General features: G+C 34.7%; 1 protein-coding gene across 6 annotated transcripts in view; it reads left to right on the top strand.

The window, feature by feature from the left end:
• CTNNA3 (catenin alpha 3) overlaps nt 1-19370 on the top strand; it is a 1674060-nt gene that overhangs the window by 1596685 nt on the left and 58005 nt on the right. For all 6 annotated transcript variants that reach the window (XM_072756138.1, XM_072756135.1, XM_072756140.1 and 3 more), the window contains 2 exons: nt 2275-2380; nt 13232-13366. In XM_072756138.1, coding sequence (XP_072612239.1) covers nt 2275-2380; nt 13232-13366 — 241 coding nt within the window. The remainder of the gene's footprint in view (nt 1-2274; nt 2381-13231; nt 13367-19370) is intronic.

Raw genomic sequence — 19370 nt, 5'->3', positions numbered from 1 at the left:
TTTATCATAGTTTCAGTAATTGCAGCTTCCTCTGGAAGCTTGGCATGATATGGAATCATTTGTAAAATGTGTATTTTGTTTGGCACTCAGTAGGAAGCTTGCCAGGCAATACATTTAATTAGGAACATGAAGAATAGAATAATTGTGGTCTGTCATTACTTTTAAGTTCTACATGTGTTTAAGATAGTGGTCTCATAACAATGTATGAATTTAAAGCGAAAGGTAATTTCCCTTTCATCACTCTAGGGTTTTTATATTGGGAAATATATTATTTTGATGGGGAAATGTACATTAGCTTGCATTCCTTAGATGTAATTCTGTCCATTGTCTAAGCTACTAGAGTGTTCGCTGCAAACAACCTTTGTCCATTGCTTAAGACCTGGAATATTGATACATTGCCTTTCAAGCTTAGACAGCTTTATTTAAATTTAACTTTCTCTAGAGATGCATGGAAATAATGAAGCACATTGCCTTTTGTGAACATAACCATGTACATAACATCTAGTTCTGCTTGATGCATTAAGTAAATGTGATAAGAGCAACTCAAACATTGTAGTAATTAATGTCAATTTTTAAAAAAAAAACGCAAAGCAACCTATGCTAGTATATTCGGAGGAGAAATATGGTGATAACGATATACCAGGGCCAGGTTTTCACTGTGTTAAACATGGAACCCCATTCTTACTGGAAAACCTGCTTATAATGAATTTGAGAGGCGTCATGAGAAATATGCAGTGAAAGGGCCATTTTGGCATACAGGGCACAAGTGTTCTGGTATTCCAGTTTTTAAGTATAGAATACTCTCATCATTTATCTTTGCATGAATCCCCTCTTTTGTTGCTACACAATGACAGTCTCCTTAGTAAGAGATTTTCCTCTGTGATAAATCTCATTAGATTTTGTATCAGGACATCTATTCCAAAGACGCATCCAAGGTATAAATAAGACAGGGAAAGAGATTGTTTCTGTTCCCCTTCTCTTCTAACTCCACTGTATTTTGGCCTCTTAGAATCTTCCTTTTCTCACACTGACCAGCTTAATCTTTCCTCACACCTCCTTCACTCTCTGCTCTTTCAGAAGCATCAAAACACTTTTGATGATGTGAATCATCACATCACATCACTGAATCATAAGTGATTCAGTGATTCCTTCCATTCATTCTGTGCTAGGGACAAGGAACAGAAACCAAATTAGAATGGTCAGCATATTGACAGACAGAAGAGAGTAAGGAATCAGACACAGGGAAAAGAGTGGTTGGGGTGTATGGAAGTTCCCATTCTTTAGGTAATCATTTATTTTTGAAGAAAGAGAAGATAGAAAAATATTTCCTTATGTTATCCCAGTCCGAAAGTGTAAGACATGCACTTTTCTTCTTACCTGTCTTGTAAATCTCATAAGTGAGCCCAACTATTATTCCATGGCATTTGGAAACAAAACTATTTTAAAGTAACAACTGCCAACAATAACAACTGGTGGTATTGAATGCTTATTTTCTATAAAGCCAAGTTCTGAGCACTTTATAGACAATGGATCAGATAATCATTAGAATGACTCCATGTGGTATGTGTTCCTACTACCTACCACCAAGGAAACTGGGACATAGAGTGTCTATTTATCTCATTTGACTTAAACAAATATGAAGTGGTCCAAGATAGTGTGACTCCAGATTCATACTCAGTGTTACTATGATGCTACAATGCATTGTGGAGAAGATATGTGGCCAAAACAAAATGCAGTTAACTGGAAGACTATTAAAAAAAAGGATTATAAATAGGAAGATTAAAAAGTAGACCTGGTGATGAAAATGCAATGTTGAATATATATATTATATATATTCAATATTCAATATATTATATATATACAATATTCTATATATATATGTATTCAATATTCTATATATATATATATATATATTGACCATATATATATATATGGTCCAAAATCTCATATTTCCTCTTACAATTAGTAAAATACTATTGCTTTGAGATATCTACTATTAAAAATACCTAAGAATGAAAATATAATGAAGTCCATCTTCTTGGCAGTATTTCCTGAATCTCAACACAATGAGACTTCTTTTGTTTTTCATTTTCCATTTAATATTGCTATCTAATTGGTGTCTCTCCATAACTGAAGGATGTAAAGTGAATGGCCAGTACTCTGGGGGGGGTGGGCAGACTCATGTGTGTGTGTGTGTGTGTGTGTGTTTGTGTGTGTTTGCATTTGTATCTTAGCATAAGCTACTGCAACTAACATATATTCTTCTACTTTAAGGGGCAAAGGACCACTAAAGCATACCACTGATGTGATCTATGCAGCTAAAATGATATCAGAATCAGGATCAAGGATGGATGTCCTTGCTCGGCAGATTGCAAACCAGGTGAGTTCTCTAGAAATAGACATGATGAAAGTCTTTTTAAATTGCTCTCTACCATGCAACACTGATTAAAACAAAGTTAGATTTTTAATTTATTGGATTGCTTTTTCCTAAGTTATAATTTAAAAATCTTACTGCATAATTAATACACAAGTAGTGAGCAATTCATTCTAAGAAAGATTATTTCTTAAGGCATCGTTATTATTATTTTTAGTGTTTATTATTTCTTAGATTTTTGAGCATCAGAGATATATTAAATCATTTAAAATTCCAACTTTTTGAGTTTCAAATATGCTCAAATTATTATTTTTACAGGCTCTAATACTCAGGTTTTTTTTTTAATACCTTAGATTTCTTATTTTTGCCCTTCAAAAAATCAATACCTCCCAAAATTCTGTTAGGTTTTTAGTGTTAACCTTATATTCTGGCATTTTATGTAAAATCCTAAAACAAATAATAATTAGTAGAATACTAATGAATAAAATGTGAAAAGAAAAAAATGTGGAAAGCACATATTCCTTATGGAGACAAATGCTAACGTTTCTAAGCACTTGGTTTCCTTCCTTCCTTTGTTTCATTTTTTTAAACACTTTTACTTGAAGTATAATTGACATACAATATTATATTCATGAATATTATTTTCATTTCATGTGTACAAAATAGTGATTCAACAATTATATACATTACAAAATGCTTGCACATAAGTATAGTTGCCATCTGTCATTGTACAAGGTTATTACAATATTATTGACTATTTTCCCTGTACTGTCCTTTTCATCCCTGTGACTTATATATTTTATAACTGGAAGTTTGTACCTTTTAACTCCCTTCACCTATTTCACCCATCCTCCCAATCCTCTTCCTGTGGCAACAAACATTTTGTTCTCTCTTTTGTTTTGTTTTCTAATTTTTAAATTATTTTTAAATTCTATTTAATTTTTTAATTGAAGGATAATTAACATACAGGTTAATATTAGTTTCAGGTGTACAATAGAACTGTTCAACAACTCTATACATTATTCAGTTACTTTTTTCAGATTTCTCATGTCTCTGTTACAATTTTCTAAGCAGCAGCTACATTATTAATTACCTTCCCCCAACTTTAATTGAAAATTCTGTCAATTTCTTTAGTTAATGTATTGAGAAATTCAATTAATGTTTCAAACTGAGATATATAGTATTGTAGATTTTATACTACTCAACTTCATAAAAAGTATTTATTTCCTTTTGGGGAAACTTTTTTTGGGCTACTTCTTCTTATGTACTCTTTTTATTCTCTGTTTTTTGATACATGATCAATTTTAAAGTATATTATTAGATATTTCTAGATATATGGGAAAAGAAACAAGAATACTAACAGGGATGCCTGGGAGGCTCATGGTTAAGTGTCTGCCTTCAGCTCTGGGCATGATCCTGGGGTCCTGGGATTGAGTGCCCCATGGAGTCTGGCATAGAGTCCTGCAATGGAGTCCCACACTGGGTTCCCTGCAGGGAGTCTGCTTCTCCTTCTGCCTAGGTCTCTGCCTCTCTCTCTGTGTCTCTCGTAAATAAATAAATAAATAAATTTTAAAAAGAATTTTAACAGAGAAAAACAGTTTTAAAGATTTTTTTTTTTTTTAGATTTTATTTATTTATTCATGAGAGGCATGCAGAGGGAGAAGCAGGCTCCATGCAGGGAGCCCGATGTGGGCCTCGATCCCGGGTTTCCAGGATCAGGCCCTGGGCTGAAGGCAGGTGCTAAACCGCTGAGTCACCCAGGCTGTCCAAGATTTCTTGAATATACGTATATATATATGTTTTAGTATCTTGCTACTTTGAGCATTATAAGCACTTTATTACTCTTTAGTATTTAGTATTTACAGTTGAAAACAAACTGTCTCCTAATATAATTCAAAATACATTATGAATAAGTGATTGAAGCCCAAATCCACTTAAAATTTTCTGTATTTTAGAATTTTATTGCATTCACTTTTATGAGAGAGATCAAATAATAGTAGAATAAGTGAAACCATAATGCATTAGGATTTATGTGTACTGCTAACCTTTTAAATATTTAATACTTGCTACCAGTGTGCTTCTGTTTCTTTTAGAATGCACAGTTTTCAAGGTTCAAATAGTTGTATCACCTGGAAGTTTTTTCCATATATTGATCTTTTTTAATTATGTCAGAATCACCTTGCTACAAGTACTTTTATAATGTAGCTTTATTACATTATACCATTGTTTTTAGCTTTATCCATGGTAAATGGATACAAATGTATCCGTTATACCATTGTTTTAGCTTTTTTACATGGAAGAAAATAAAAGTATTGTCTGACTTTCATACAGCTTGTACATTTTAGGAGAAGATTAAAGAAACAGTCATTGAATAATGAAATTATAGATGGCCCTCTTTGGCTTTTTCCACTTCATATAGGAGAGTAGTTTCAAATGAATTACTTTTGTTCTAAACAAATAGGGTTCTGAAGAATCAAAAATGAGAATTATGAAACTGATTGTCACTATAGAGATCATCTGGGGAGATTGTCTATGCCTGTGCTTCTGATATTATTTGATAGATTAACAACAACAAAAAAAACTTAGACAGTAAATAGTATCTGAAATTTATTGTGGAATGCAAATGAATAATATAAGCAAGGCAATTTTCAGAGTGTATGTGTATTATGAAAAAATATCTGTTGGAATATTGATTGCTTTCTATTTTGAACAACCTAAGTAGTTCAAAAATTTTTAATAATTTTTATGATTTTTTTCTTGTCTATTTGCTACTAGAGTGTTAGAAGATCAAACATCAATCAGTTTTCAATTCCATCCAACATAGACTTATGATATCTATATCTATCTACATATAGTGTTAAATGAAATTAGTTTCATTCTCTAACATTCCAGAGTCAAAGTTCATATGCAGAGAGAATGAAATGAAATTACAATAATGTTCCTAATTCTATCTACTTGGACTTCCTTTTTTCCTTTTTCTTTCTTTCTTTCTTTTTAATTTTTTTCCACTCTTCTTCCCTGTTTTACTTCCTTGAACATATGTTTATTGTGTGTAGCCAAATACAATTTACTATTCTGACTGTATCTTAATTAGCTGTTTAACATCTAGAACTCTAACATAAGCTCAATTGTCCCAATCAGCCAATATCTTTTAGGCTTTGGAGGTATCTTGACATGGTGTGGTAGATCATATATGCCTTTCAAGATGTATTGCTTAAGTTCTGTAAAACTCTGGTACAAATTCTGTCTATATTCCTAAAGGAATAAATTGTAATAGCTAACAACAGTACGATTGCTGTTGTTAGCTATTACATTTTTTTTTTTTTTAGGATTTTTTTTATGAGAGACACAGAGAGAGAGGCAGAAACATAGACAGAGGGAGAAGGAGGCTCCTCGCAAGGAGCCTTATGCAGGACTCAATCCCCACACCAAGGATTATGCCCTGAGCTGAAGGCAGATGCTTAACTGCTGAGGCATCCAGGGGTCCCACTATTACAATTCTTAAACATGTTCCTCACGAATAAAGAGAATGACAAGTTAGAAAAGTACTCTTCTTACAAATCCAAGATTCCAGACTCTTAGTACACATCTCTTTCTATTGCTCAACTCTACACTGTAATTCATGGTGTTAAGCAGGTATTCTAAATTAGATGAATAACACCTCAAAAGGTAGAAAAAGTACATAGATCTAAATTAATTAGAAAAGCTGTATATCCCAAATAGGAATGAGATGTACATAGGAATCAAAATAAGATGAATATCTGGTAAAGTGTCTGGCATAAGGGGGGAACAAAATTAGACTTCCTTACCACTGAGTGGTGTGTCTGAAGCCTATAATACTCCTTCACTGTAATTTTGCCAAAGCAAAGATATCCACAATACCTGCTGGGTACCTCCACCTCATCATAACTGAACACAATTAAAATGAAATTTTGGTGTTAAAAATAATGAAAACCAATGCTAATTCAAGAAAGGATGGCATTTAGAAAACAAGATGGAAGGATTACAAGCCAGTTCACACACAATACATTTAACTATGAATGAAACAGCTGACAAATGCAATCTATATTGATATTTTGACAGAATATCGTCAGTGGCTTGCTTCATTTGAATTGTTTCCCTACTGATGTTGTGAGAGTCAAAAATGCATTTTAAAACATGTATGCAAAAAAAAAATCTTCTGAAGCATTTATTATATTATTCTAACATGTCCCTTAAGAATATAATTTCCAGATGCATCTTATGACAATATTTGTATTTTGATTCTGTTATCTACCTAAAATTTATTTTGGGCAGATATTGATGCCTAGATTTGTTCTCCAGATTAATGAACTTTATAAAAAATTAAATGCATAGCAATTCTCAGGAATTAAATAGGAATAGATAGATAGATACTAAAATGTATTATTTTTGTATCTTTTTTTTTAAGTGCAGTTGACACACAGTGTTACATTAGTTCAGATGTACAACACAGTGATTTGACAACTCTATCTGTTATGCTGTGCTCAGGACAAGTGTAGCTACCATCCGTCACCACACAATATTATTATAATACCATTCACTATATTTTCTATGCTTGTACCTTTGTTTGCCTTTTATTCCATAACTGGAAGCTAGTATCTCCCACTCCCCTTTACCCTTTTGTCTATCCCCTACCCTTCCCCTCTAGCAGCTATCAATTTGATCTCTGTATTTATGAGACAATTTCTGCTTCTGTCTGTTTGGTTGGCTAGTTTATTAGATTCCACATATAAATGAAATCATCTGGTGTTTGTCTTTCTCTGTCTGACTTATTTCATTCAGTGTAATACCCTTTAGGTCTATCAATGTTGTTGCAAATGGCAAGACATTCTTTTTTATGGCTGAGTAATAGAAACCTCAGTTTGCTAAATAGCAGAAGTGATCCACATCAAAAGGGAAAAAAATGTTTCAAGTGTTCTGGGATTCAAGGTGTAAAATCATCCCAAATTAGTAAGTGATCATATTTTTTTATTTTAAAAAGAGTTTATTTATTTATTCATGAGGGACGCACAGAGAGAGTCAGAGACATAAGCAGAGGGAGAAGCAGGCTCCATGCAGGGATCCTGATGTGGAACTCAATCCTGGAACTCCGGGATCACATCCTGAGCCAAAGGCAGATGTTCAACTACTGAGCCACCCAGGCTTCCTGGTAACTGACCATCTTTAATAGGAGAGAGAGAGAGAGAGAGAGAGAGAGAGAGAGAGAGAGAGAAAGAAAGCACTCCTTATTGAGATGGTTAATAGAAGGAAAAATAGGTTTTATAGTAGGTAAGGTGTGTTATGAAAGAGTTGAAGATTATATGTGTTGAGTATGAAATTATGGGGCAAATAATGGACTGGGAAAATCCATGTGTATCTTCTGGAGAAGGGACTGGATGACAAAGATTTCGTTATTTGTATTTTGTAATAGTTGAAGTTGTGTTAGTGTGTACTCTTGCTTAAGAAGAGGATGAGAATGAAAAGATGCCCAAGAACAAAAACCAAGAATGTGAATGAGGCAACATTGAAAAATTTTTAGAAGTCATGATTGTGAACACGAAGAGAGATGAGGATTATAAGGTTGAGGGAAGGTTTTTGTCCTGAGGGATATTATGTTGCAAGATTAAAGGATAGAAAAAGGAGACATTAAAAGTGCAGAAAAAGATGGAATTATTGGTAATCTATGATCCTGAGGAACATGAAATGAGACAGCCTCTGAACTGGAGTAGAAGTGGAGAAATGAACCCTGAGGGAAGGAAAAAGTCATGGACTCAAGCCCTTTGCTATCACTGATTGCTTGAAATTTCTGTTCTAGAAATTCGCACCGACACCTAATACTTTTTATTAACAAACTTTGTCAGCGTAGCAGAATTTAAATGGCTGTCTGTAGTTACAAAATCATTTTAAATGTGTCTTAAATAAAATTTATATTCCAATGTGGACAAAAAGTTGCAAAGCTTATGGAATAAAGATCTTTAAAAGTATTCACTTTGCTAATTCACTTTTAAGATTTGGACTGAAAGGTAATAAATGTTTTTTACTTTTCTCTCATTCTGAAATTATGTATTCTGTATTGGTACCAAGCATCTTGCTGGAAGAGTGAAGGCTGGTTTAATTGTGAGAAAACCACCTATGCTCACATGCCATCTACTTGCCTGCTTGCCTGTAGTGAGTGTCCTAGTGGTTAAAAACTAAAAAAAAAAAAAAAAAAAAATCAATGTATTAAAAACTTAACCAGATGTCTTGGTCAACATTTCCTGTCATAATAAACTGGAAAATAATAACCAATATGTGCTATCTTATTCAACCACTTGAGTTGCCTAAAAGTCACTAACAGTGTTCCTTTAAAAGTTTTTTTTTTTTTTAAGATTTATTTACTTATTTGAAAGAGAGAGCATGAGCAAGAGGAGGGACAGAAGACAGAGAGAATATCGTAAGCAGACTCCCTGCTGAGCATGGAGCCCTACTCAGGGCCGATCCCAGAACCCTGAGAGCATGACCTGAACCAGAATTAAAAGCTGGACACTTAGCTAACTGAGCCACCCGGGCACCCCCAGAATTATTTAATACAAATTTTATTTGAAAATAAAAGTCAAGGGCATGAATGTTTTAAAGATCTAGGGCCCAAACCTTTCTATCATCCTCTTGAAAAAATATAAAAGTTAGAGGGAACATTATTTGATTTTAAAAGGGAGTTTGGCAGATAATAGAAGAGCATTCTTTTTTTCTTTTTCTTTTTTAAGATTTTATTGATTCATGAGACACAGAGTGAGAGAGAGAGGCAGAGACATAGGCAAAAGGAGAAGCAGGCTCCCTGTGAGGAACTTGATGTGGCACTCGATCCCAGGACTTCAGGATCATGCCCTGAGCTGAAAGCAGATGCTCAACCACTGAGCCACCCAGGTGTCCCTAGAAGAGCATTCTTAAAGTGAGAATGATTCGTTCTCCTGATTCTGCTATAAGGCAGCCAAAATCGACTCAGAAAGGCTAAGTGTCAATAGAAAAGAAGGCTTTAATGACTTTTATGGTGTGGAATTTACCAACTGTATGTTTTTCTGCTTCACCTGTGTAACTGACTATGGTCTTTTGGTGTAACCAGGAATTCTCATCAATTCTGGAAATGAAGGGTGAATGTGGGTCAAACAAACTTAATTTCAAAAGTTGAACTTCACATTTTGTACTCATTTGACTCACTGTTTCCTTAAGAGAATTAGACAATCATAGTATGGCCTTGAAGAGTCTCTTGAGAGAAACTATATGTTTTGCTTAACCTTGGGTGATTGCAGCATTGGTTATTGGTCAAGAATATAATTATTAGGAGTGCCTGGGTGGCTCAGTTTGTTAAGCTTCCAAGTCTTGATTTTGGCTCAGGTCATGATCTCAGGGTTGTGGGATTAGGTTCTGCCCCAGGCTCCATGCTCAGAAGAGAATCTGTTAGAGATTCTCTGTCTCTCTCTCTCTCTTCCCTCCCCCACTCTCTCTGTCCCTCTCTTGAATAAATAAATAAATTTTTAAGAACCTAATTATTATTTTGAATGTTCAATTTCATCATAAATGTGTAGTGGTACTGGTCTTTAACACTATTCCTACTTACAATTTACAAATAAGAGTGTCAATTTAAGAAATCAATTTACAAATCAGAGTGGCAATTAATCATTTATTATATAAGATAAAACTGGCAGGAAGACTGATATTGTTCCTAGACTGTGAAGGAAGGGATGTGTAGCCAGACCATGTGAGCTTGAATACCAGCTCTACCATTTATTAATTGGATGAGTCAGCTAACTTCTCTGTGCTTCAGTTTCCTCCTTTGCCAAATAGTGATAGAATCTACCTCTTAGAGCTGGTGATTAGTAAAAGAGTTAATAAAGGTAAAACACCTAGAATAGTATGTGACATATAAAACACTATATGTGTTAAGGATTATCATTGAGTCCATCCATTGGAACAAAAAATAGATATGGACCATCACCCAGTGAGGACAAAGAAAAAGGCACTTTGAATACATATCCTATAGGAGACATCATTGTGCAGTGAATGAAACAGAGAAAAGTGAATTCAAACCTTTAGACAAATCATATACTCTCTCCAAAACTCAGTTTGCAAATGTGAGAAATAACATTATAAGCCCAAGTAAAATGGCATGGTGAAATTATTCACACAAAGGACATGGCACATAGAACGTACTTAGTAATGATCAACTTCCTGTCATGATAAAACAATGTGATGCCTTCTGTCATTGTAGGTAATTCTAAATAACTAGTTTTTGGTCTTCGAAAAAAAATAAGTATTCTCTACTATAGAACAGTGCTGGAGACAGTGTTCCTATGAATTTTCTATTTCCTTGGAACTATGCAGTTCTTAGTGTTCTGTGATTTTTAAAAATACACTTCCAATTCTCTTGAGTTAGTGATTTAAAATAAAACTGATTTTTAAAAAAGGTTTTATTTATTTATTTGAGAAAGGGAGAGTGAGCAACAGGTTGGGGGAAGGGCAGAAAAGGTGAGCAAGAGGGAGAAGCCGACTCCCCACTGAGCAGGGATCCAGATGCAGGCTTGATCCCAGGACACCGAGATCATGACCTGAGCTGAAAGCAGACACTTAACCCGCTGAGTCACCCAGGAACCTCTAAAAGAGATCTGAAAGTAAATATGTTTGGGTTCAAATCTGGCTCTACACATACCTCTTCACTCCTGGGGAAGTTATTATGTTTTCAAAATTTCTTTTTGTTTTTAAGATTTTATTTACTTATTCATGAGAGACACAGAGAGAGGCAGAGAGAGAGGCAGAGAGAGGGAGGCAGAGACAGGAGAAGCAGGCTCCATGCAAGGAGCTCTATATAGGACTTGATCCCAGGACTCCAGAATCCCACCCTGAGCCGAAGGCAGATGCTCAGCCGCTGAGCCACCCAGGTGTCTCTCTTTTCAAAATTTATGATTTCTCATCTATAAATTGAGGGAAATCCTTTCTTCTTTTTCTCTCCTCCTCCTTCTTCCTCACTTCCCCTGTTTCTCTCTCTCTCTTTGTCCTTCTTTTCCTTCTCCTTTTTCTTCCTAGTAACAGTTAATCCTCTTGAAATTTGGGAGATTACCCTTACTTCCTTCTTTAAAATTTGAGAGGCATTCTCAACGTCAAGGTCTCATTATCCTCTTGGCTGATTGGCTGGCTAGCTGGTTATATGTATCTGTCTATTCATTTAAAAGTCTAGGCTGTGATAGTATTTCTGCAGAATTAATTTCTTTGCTACCTTTTCTGATTAACTTTGACCTAAGGGTGGTATGTTCTTATCTTGTCTACACATTTTATGGTTATGTTAAGACTATAAATTAGTCTTAATCTATTTAGCAAATATGAGAGAATAAGATTCTCAGGAATTTTTCAGCAACACTCCAAATTATGAATTACTAAGTAAAAGAATAAATGCATAGAATGGTTTTTTGGTCTTTCATCATACTTTTCTTTCTTTTTTCTTTTTTTGTTAAAGATTTATTTATTTATTTTTGGGAGGAGGGGCAGAAGGAGAATCTCCCAGAAGAGCAGAATCCCCACTCAGCAGGGAGCCTGACAAATCTCATGACCCTGAGATCAATACCTAAGCCAAAATCAGAAGTTCGGATGCTTAACCAACTGAGTCAATCAGGTCCCCCAGTCTTGCACTTTCCAATATACATTTTAGGCCATTAGAATCAAACCTTTTGTAATAATAATATTTTTATATGTATGGAAGTTATAAATATCTATTTTAAGAAATATAAAATAGGAAGGAAATGAAAATTATTGATTGTGTCATGTTTGTTTATTTCATATATTTTCTAGTCTGTTTTAAACACAAATACAACCACATATTTATGCAATTTGATTAAGATGGTTTATAAATTTCAAACACTGTTTTTTCCACTTTCTAAAACCATTTTCCCACCACTTTTGGGCATATTTTCTTGAGATAATATAGTATCACATTATATAGACATGCATTCTTAATCTTTCCACTATTTTTGGACATTTAAGTTATTTCCAAATACTATAATTATAAATAATGTTGTAATTAATATTTTTCATATAAATTATTATCCATAATTCTACATCCTTATGAAATTATATTTAAAGTGCAAGTAAGGGATTTAAAAATTCTATTATGATTACATAAAATAAAGAACACAAAGAGTTAATCCAGATCACAGATACTTACTGTGTTATGTTGAGCTCAAAGCTGTCCTCTAAGATGTTCCTCATGGGTGATATTACAGTGTAGGGGCCTATTTTTGGTAAAGAAGCTTAATACATCTTTAAAACACATATGTTGTTTATTTATTGGCTCCAGGTAGATTCATGGCTGTTATCTAAGGTGCAAATGATTTCTTTTGTCTATAATAGCCAAGAATCTATAATGCTGAAAGTAATCGAAGACAATGTATGATTCATTGTAGATGTTTTTTATTCCCAGACAAATAAGACAGGACAGACAATGCAGAATTATGAGTCCCAAGAAGTATTCTAATAGCAACTCTAAGTGAAGGAAATAATTGCATTTAAAATATTTATTTATATTTATGTAAAAATGCAATCTGAAGATGACTTCTAATCTTATAACTTAAAAGCAATTATTTCATGTACCTTTTCATGTCTGAAAATCCCTTTACTATTTCTATTGTCTATGCTAAAATAATTAAGTTTGAAACATGAATAAACTCCTCTAATGGTGGAAGCATATCAGAATCTATGTGGGCTTGGGCTGAGAAATGGGGCTCCATGACAAGATGCTGCCTTATGAGGTACTTCCAAAGTTGGCATTTATTCAGTCTGATCTACTTATTAGTTATTTTGCTATTTCCACTTTTATCTTTTATGCCTACTTAGTGCCCAGATCCATCATGCAAGCAAGATTTGTTGGCCTATCTGGAACAGATTAAGTTTTACTCTCACCAACTGAAGATCTGCAGTCAAGTTAAAGCTGAGATACAGAACCTAGGAGGAGAACTCATCATGTCAGCCGTGAGTTGTGCCCTACATTTATACCATCACACATAGAAGATACTTGAAACAAAGCAGCAACACCCCTCCTCACCTCACCAAATCTTTTAGGTTCATGTAGGTTTCAGTAAACTCAATTGGAATGTATTAAATTGCATGAAGTTAAATTAGTGAGGAATCGAGCTAAAGAAATGCTATCTCAGTACAACTTCTCTTTATTTACCCCACAGATTTTAGAATGAATCAAGATTTGTAAGCCACTTGAATAAGAAATAGATATTAATTAAAAGCATGGTCTTCTGACTTCAGAGGGTGAGCAGATGGAACTGAACTGAATCCTGTAATTTTTATAAAATAAATGCATATGGATTTTCAAATCAATGAAAGCAATGACTTTATTGCTGTTAATTGATATTCATTTTCCCATTATTCTTTTCTATAACATAGAAATTCAGGCATTGTAAACTGTTATTTCTGTATGTAACCGTAGAAGTGGAGTGTGATAGACCATAGATTTGGAAAGACTTCAGTAAATTCTTTGGTGACCCTGAGTTTCAAACCACTATAAAATGATCATAGTAGAAATAATGTCTAACTTTTCTACTCATCTTTTAATAACAGTAGATCATTTCTCTAGAGCAGGTATGGTAATAAAATAATATTTGATATCTATATTGGATTCAGTTATCAGTGACTTTGAGAAGGGCTTAGACCAAGATTATAAATTTAAGTTAAAATGAAACATCATGAATGTTCTAGGAACTTATATTCATGAGGACAAATGATAACAGCATCCTTATAAATTTGTAATTTCTAGGACTTCTATAGTCTGACATTGGACTTTCCTTCAGTGAACTAACATGCTTTAAAAGAAGATGATTGCAAAAACAAAAGCAAAAGATTACCATGAAGAGTAGAAGGCGGGGAACTAATTCTTATTGACTATCTATCTCTTGCCTATATTTTATTTCATCTGATCCTCACAATAGCATGCCAAAGAGATTGCTTATTTGCTTGTTTCATTTTCACTAACATTGGGGAAAAAATGACATTCAAGGAAGTTGAAAACTTCCCCAAGGTCGTACTATACTAGTAAATGTCAGAACTGGAGTTTATCTTTAAAGGCTTATGTCATTTCTATTCATGTGAACAACCTCAAATCTATGATGAAATTGATCAAAAATAAATAACGTGGAAATTATGTCCATTAATTATTAGAGATACAAATGTTTTGTTTCCTTGATATTAAAATTTTCAAAAAACCCCCACCACAACCCAACACAACTTGTGCAGTACTGATGCAATGGCACTTTTTAAAAAAATGTGTTTTAAGTAGTCACAAGCTACATACACAGAAACTTGTGTGGGTGTATGAATACATACATGCATATAAATTTATATATGCACACAGCATGTATATACAATATTCACACTTTGAAATATTAGATCTTTGCAGTGAATTATTAAGCTTTCAGTCTTCATTTTCTCATTTAAAATTATACTACTCTGAAATGTGTAAAATATTATGTGTAGACCAAAGTCTGTTTACTTTTGTATATTTCCCACAGTCACACATTTTCTGTCATTCACAAAGCCTAAATTCATATAAATCTAGGGCAGCCCCGGTGGCACAGTGGTTTAGCGCCGCCTGCAGCCTGGGGTTTGATCCTGGGGACCCTGGATGGAGTCCCACATCAGACTCCCTGCATGGAGCTTGCTTCTCCCTCTGCCTGTGCCTCTGCCTCTCTCTCTCTCTCTCTCTGTGTGTGTGTGTGTGTGTGTGTCTCTATGAATAAATAAATAAAATCATTAAAAAAATAAATTCATATAAATCTTATTTTCCCATTATTTGCTGCTTTTACAGGTTGTTGAAGCTAAACTTTCACACACACATACACACAAATACTGTCAAAATATGTTACTGTTAATTGTTCTTTCAAAATATAATTTCCTCCAGATGTACAAATTTGTATTTCCTGTTTGGTGTGATGATTCAAATTCATGAATTTACCCATATTTTCAGATAGATTAGGCACAAGTTTATAAGCCATGATTTACAATTTAAAAGTTGAGTCATTATATAAAATAAGAAATAGCATTGCAAATCCAAAACTATTTTGTCATCATTTTACCCACAATTCCCCTTTAGAAAAGATAAATCTGAATAAAGGCAACATTTCATGCCTCCTTTTACAAACCTTACAGCCATCTGCTTGCAGGTAGATCCTGGAAATTTTTTTAAAATACATTTCATTTACATGTGCCAAAAAACACTTGCTTTAATCTCTCAGTGACCCTGAGTTCTTATCTTGTCATCTTTCTTTTTTAAATTGAGAAGAAGCTCAAATCTAAGTCATCTCCTTTCTCTGAGGTCTTTTGAAAAAATAACAAGCATGATTCTAAAGCAGGCAAGCTCATTAAAAATTATAGAAATTTGTTATTTTTTATATATTGTTATAGTTCAAAACTATAGATTATCCAAAACTCACTAAGTAAAGTTTGTATTTCAAAATCAGTTTCAAGAAACATCACTTGTAGAAAATATATTTGATTAAAAAGAAGTAGATGGAGTGCTTTCTGGGTCTGGGGTATTAGTTTAGGAAAAGATTCATTCATAGCCTAAAGAATTAGATCATTCTCAAAGCATTTGATTAAAATTATCTTCTAGTCATTCTTATATCTATCTGCAACCACTTATTCTGAAGTTACATGTTTTGTTAAGAAGGAAACCAAAGTGAAGTTCACCTAAAACCCCAACTATGACTTGAGCATCTCTGTGTCAGGTGTTATAGAACATCTAGGGATGCAAAGATGAATACATGATGCTTCCTTTAAGATAATCAAGTACATATAAAATCAATACATAAAATATACTCAAATATTCACAAATAAATCTAAACGATGTAGTGGTTTGCACAAAAGCATGGAGTAACAGGTGAGGGGATAATTAACTGCACTGATGTGCCAAGTGGGCAAGAGAAAGCTCCATGACTGACTTGACTGTAATTTCAACCTTGATTAATAAGTAAAAAACAACTGTATACTCATGGAGGAGAGGGAAAGGATTGAAGTAGATCATACAATTGAAATAAAAAGAAAGAAATAGGAAAAGAGAAGGAATTCTGTGGAAATAGCAAAGAGTCAGATGTGATTGGAAATAATTGTTCTTGGTACCGTTGGTGTGCGGGTTGGGGGAGGGAGAAGAGAAACTGCCCACGAAATAGGGGCTGTTTAGAAAGGGTCACTTAGGACGTTTTCACTTTACCTTGCAGGCAACGGAGAGTAAGATTGAAAAATTTTAAGTTTGAGATGGGCATAAGCAATCTAGGTATTTGGAAGTGAACTCTTTTGACAGGACAGTGATAGATAGAAAGACAAGGGACTGGATGATGGAGTATTTAGAAATGATTTTTAAAATAGTCCAAGAGAATAAAAGTGATGCAGCCCTTAAGAAACAAAACAGAACAGGGACTCTGTGCTGCTAATGGAGGCATGAAGGCCTCAGAAAAAAGGCCTTGAAGGAAATGCCCCTGAGTGCGAAGGCTGAGGTAGACCAGCTGTCTCCCTGGAATCAAACTAAGGCAGTGTGTGGAGCAGCAGGTGCTGGGCCTTGAGAGGTGGAGACTAAGTCCAAAACAGAAAGCGAAGGCTACTGGGTCAATCAAAACCCTGCTCAGTGAAAGAACCCCCAGGCCCCAGAGGAGGCAGCTGACATGCCCACTGTCTGAGGACTACAGGGCTCAGATGGCGGCCCAGCAGGCACAAAACCTGTGGGTTTTCAGGATGGCAGCCTGCATGGTGCAGGGGTAGCCTGTGGGTGAGGCCACCAGAAAGAAGAGCCGAAGGGTCTTCAGGCCTAGCCAAAGCCACCCTGGACACTCCTGATGAAGACTTTAGGTTCAGTGTCTTTTAGCCTCTCCATCCTGAAGCAGCTTTCTTTCCTGGATAGTGTGGGGCTTTTTCTTGAGGGCAGGGCCTTTCCAAGAATGCTCTGTTGGACAAATATGGGGTTGGTCTGTGCACAGCTGATCAGGAAATCTGGTTCCATGGCTGCTGGGCTGATGTGACACCAGCATATTGGTTATTGTCAGACAAGCACAGACCCATCTGTAGGTTTTCAGATGAAATGTCCTTCTCGACAGAAGCAGATCCATTTAGAAAAGCTTTCAACAATAAGCTGAAGAGAGTGTTCTGCATATTGTGGAAAGAATGTTTTACCTTAGGAAGAAATTAATCAGCTGTTGGTAATAAGAATTATTGGAGAAGTTATCTAACTTTACATTGGTGCTTACTTTTCAAAGGATGTCCTGACAAATGATGTAGTGCTTTATGCCATAATGTTATGTCTCCCTAATAAAGTTATTTTTGGAAAAAGAATAAAAAAGAAAGAGAATTGGATTAGGCAATATTGATGAGAATGGAGAAGAGTGAATGCCAGTAAGCAAAAACTCTGAAGTAGAAATTGATTAGAGTCAATCTGTTGAATGACAGATTGAAGAAGGATGATTTAAGACTTACCTCCAAGGTTTTGAGATTGGTAGCTTACTTAGTCAAAACTGGCATCATTAACAATATATATATATATATATATATATATATATATATATATATATATTATGATTAAATGAGTAAGATACCTCATTTGGTTCTTACTTATTGAATTTAAGTGGCTAAGTGGCAGCCAAAGAAAAAGTTCTAGGAAAAGCTGAGTATAGGATTCTGGAGATATGAAAGAGAAGTAAATAGAACCAATCCAATGTAAGCATGCTGAATAAGAGAAAAAATAGCTAACACAGAGACCCAAAATCAACCTTTTTTTTCTTTTCTTTTTTCTTTTCTTTTCTTTTTTTTTCTTTTTCTTTTCTTTCTTTCTTCTTTCTTTCTTTCTTTCTTCTTTCTTTCTTTCTTTCTTTCTTTCTTTCTTTCTTTCTCTCTTGTGCCTCTTTCAAATACAGAGACTTGGCTGTGGCAGTTAAAACAAACCAGGGAGTTTATTTTCTCCAAAACAACAGTCTGAGAATGAGCAATCCAAGATTGTTAGGGAAGCTTTGCAAAGTTGTTAAGGAATGAAGCACTTGAGTCTTCCTGCTTTATTATTCTTGGCTTCTGACTTTCATTTTTATCAAGGTCAAAATATGGCTGTCTAGGTCTAGCAGTGGCTTTTATATTCCAGACAGTAAGAATGAAGAGGAGCAAACATTCCTTACATTTTTAAAGTTCTTTCAAATGCTTTCATTTACATATTATTGGCCAAAACTTAATCATCTGGCTATATATAACTGCAAGAGATGCTACAAATATAAAATTTGTCTGTTTGGACATGTTTTAATCTGGGCCCGTTGATTTTTCCCCAATTAAATCAGAGTTTGGTTTTTTTGTAAAGAGAATGCATATTGGGTGGCAACTATCAATTTCTATGATATCCTTCTACATTTATAAAAGTCACAGCAGTATTCACATTTCTTATAATTATCTGCTATTTGATATATATTCTCCTCTAGACTATAAGGTCCTTAAATATTGTTGAACGATTGACAGTATAGTAGCCAAAGATTATAAATAATGCAGAAAATTCAGGTTGACTGAGCCTTAATGTGTATATTGGATTTTGCACTGATAAAAGTGTCTTTATATCTTTTCCAAAGCAGCATCAGTAACAAATTGAAGGCAAAAATTAGGTCATACTGGGCTAAATACTGAGCATGCGGTGACAGGAAAAAAAAAAAAAAGAAAAAAGGATAGCAAAGAATATTTTCTAGCAGTCTTTAGTTGAAAGGAAAGCGGGGGGGGGGGGGGGGGGAGAGAAACCTGGAAGGAGGAGGAGAGGGAGGGTGAGAGGGGGAGAAACAGAGAGAGAGACTTGAGGGGCAGATGGAATTGATAGAAACTCCTCCTTACCCCTCCCCCCTCTCCTTCTTCCTCCTTCTTTCTCCTTCCTCCCCCTCTTCCTCTCCCTTCCCCTTCTCTTTTCTCCTTTTCTCCTTCGTCCTTTTCTTCTCCTTCTCCTCCACTTCCTCCTCCTCTT

The sequence above is a fragment of the Vulpes vulpes genome, chromosome 4 (assembly GCF_048418805.1).
Source record: "Vulpes vulpes isolate BD-2025 chromosome 4, VulVul3, whole genome shotgun sequence".
Lineage (NCBI taxonomy): Eukaryota > Metazoa > Chordata > Mammalia > Carnivora > Canidae > Vulpes > Vulpes vulpes.
This window is presented reverse-complemented; position numbering and strand designations above follow the sequence as displayed.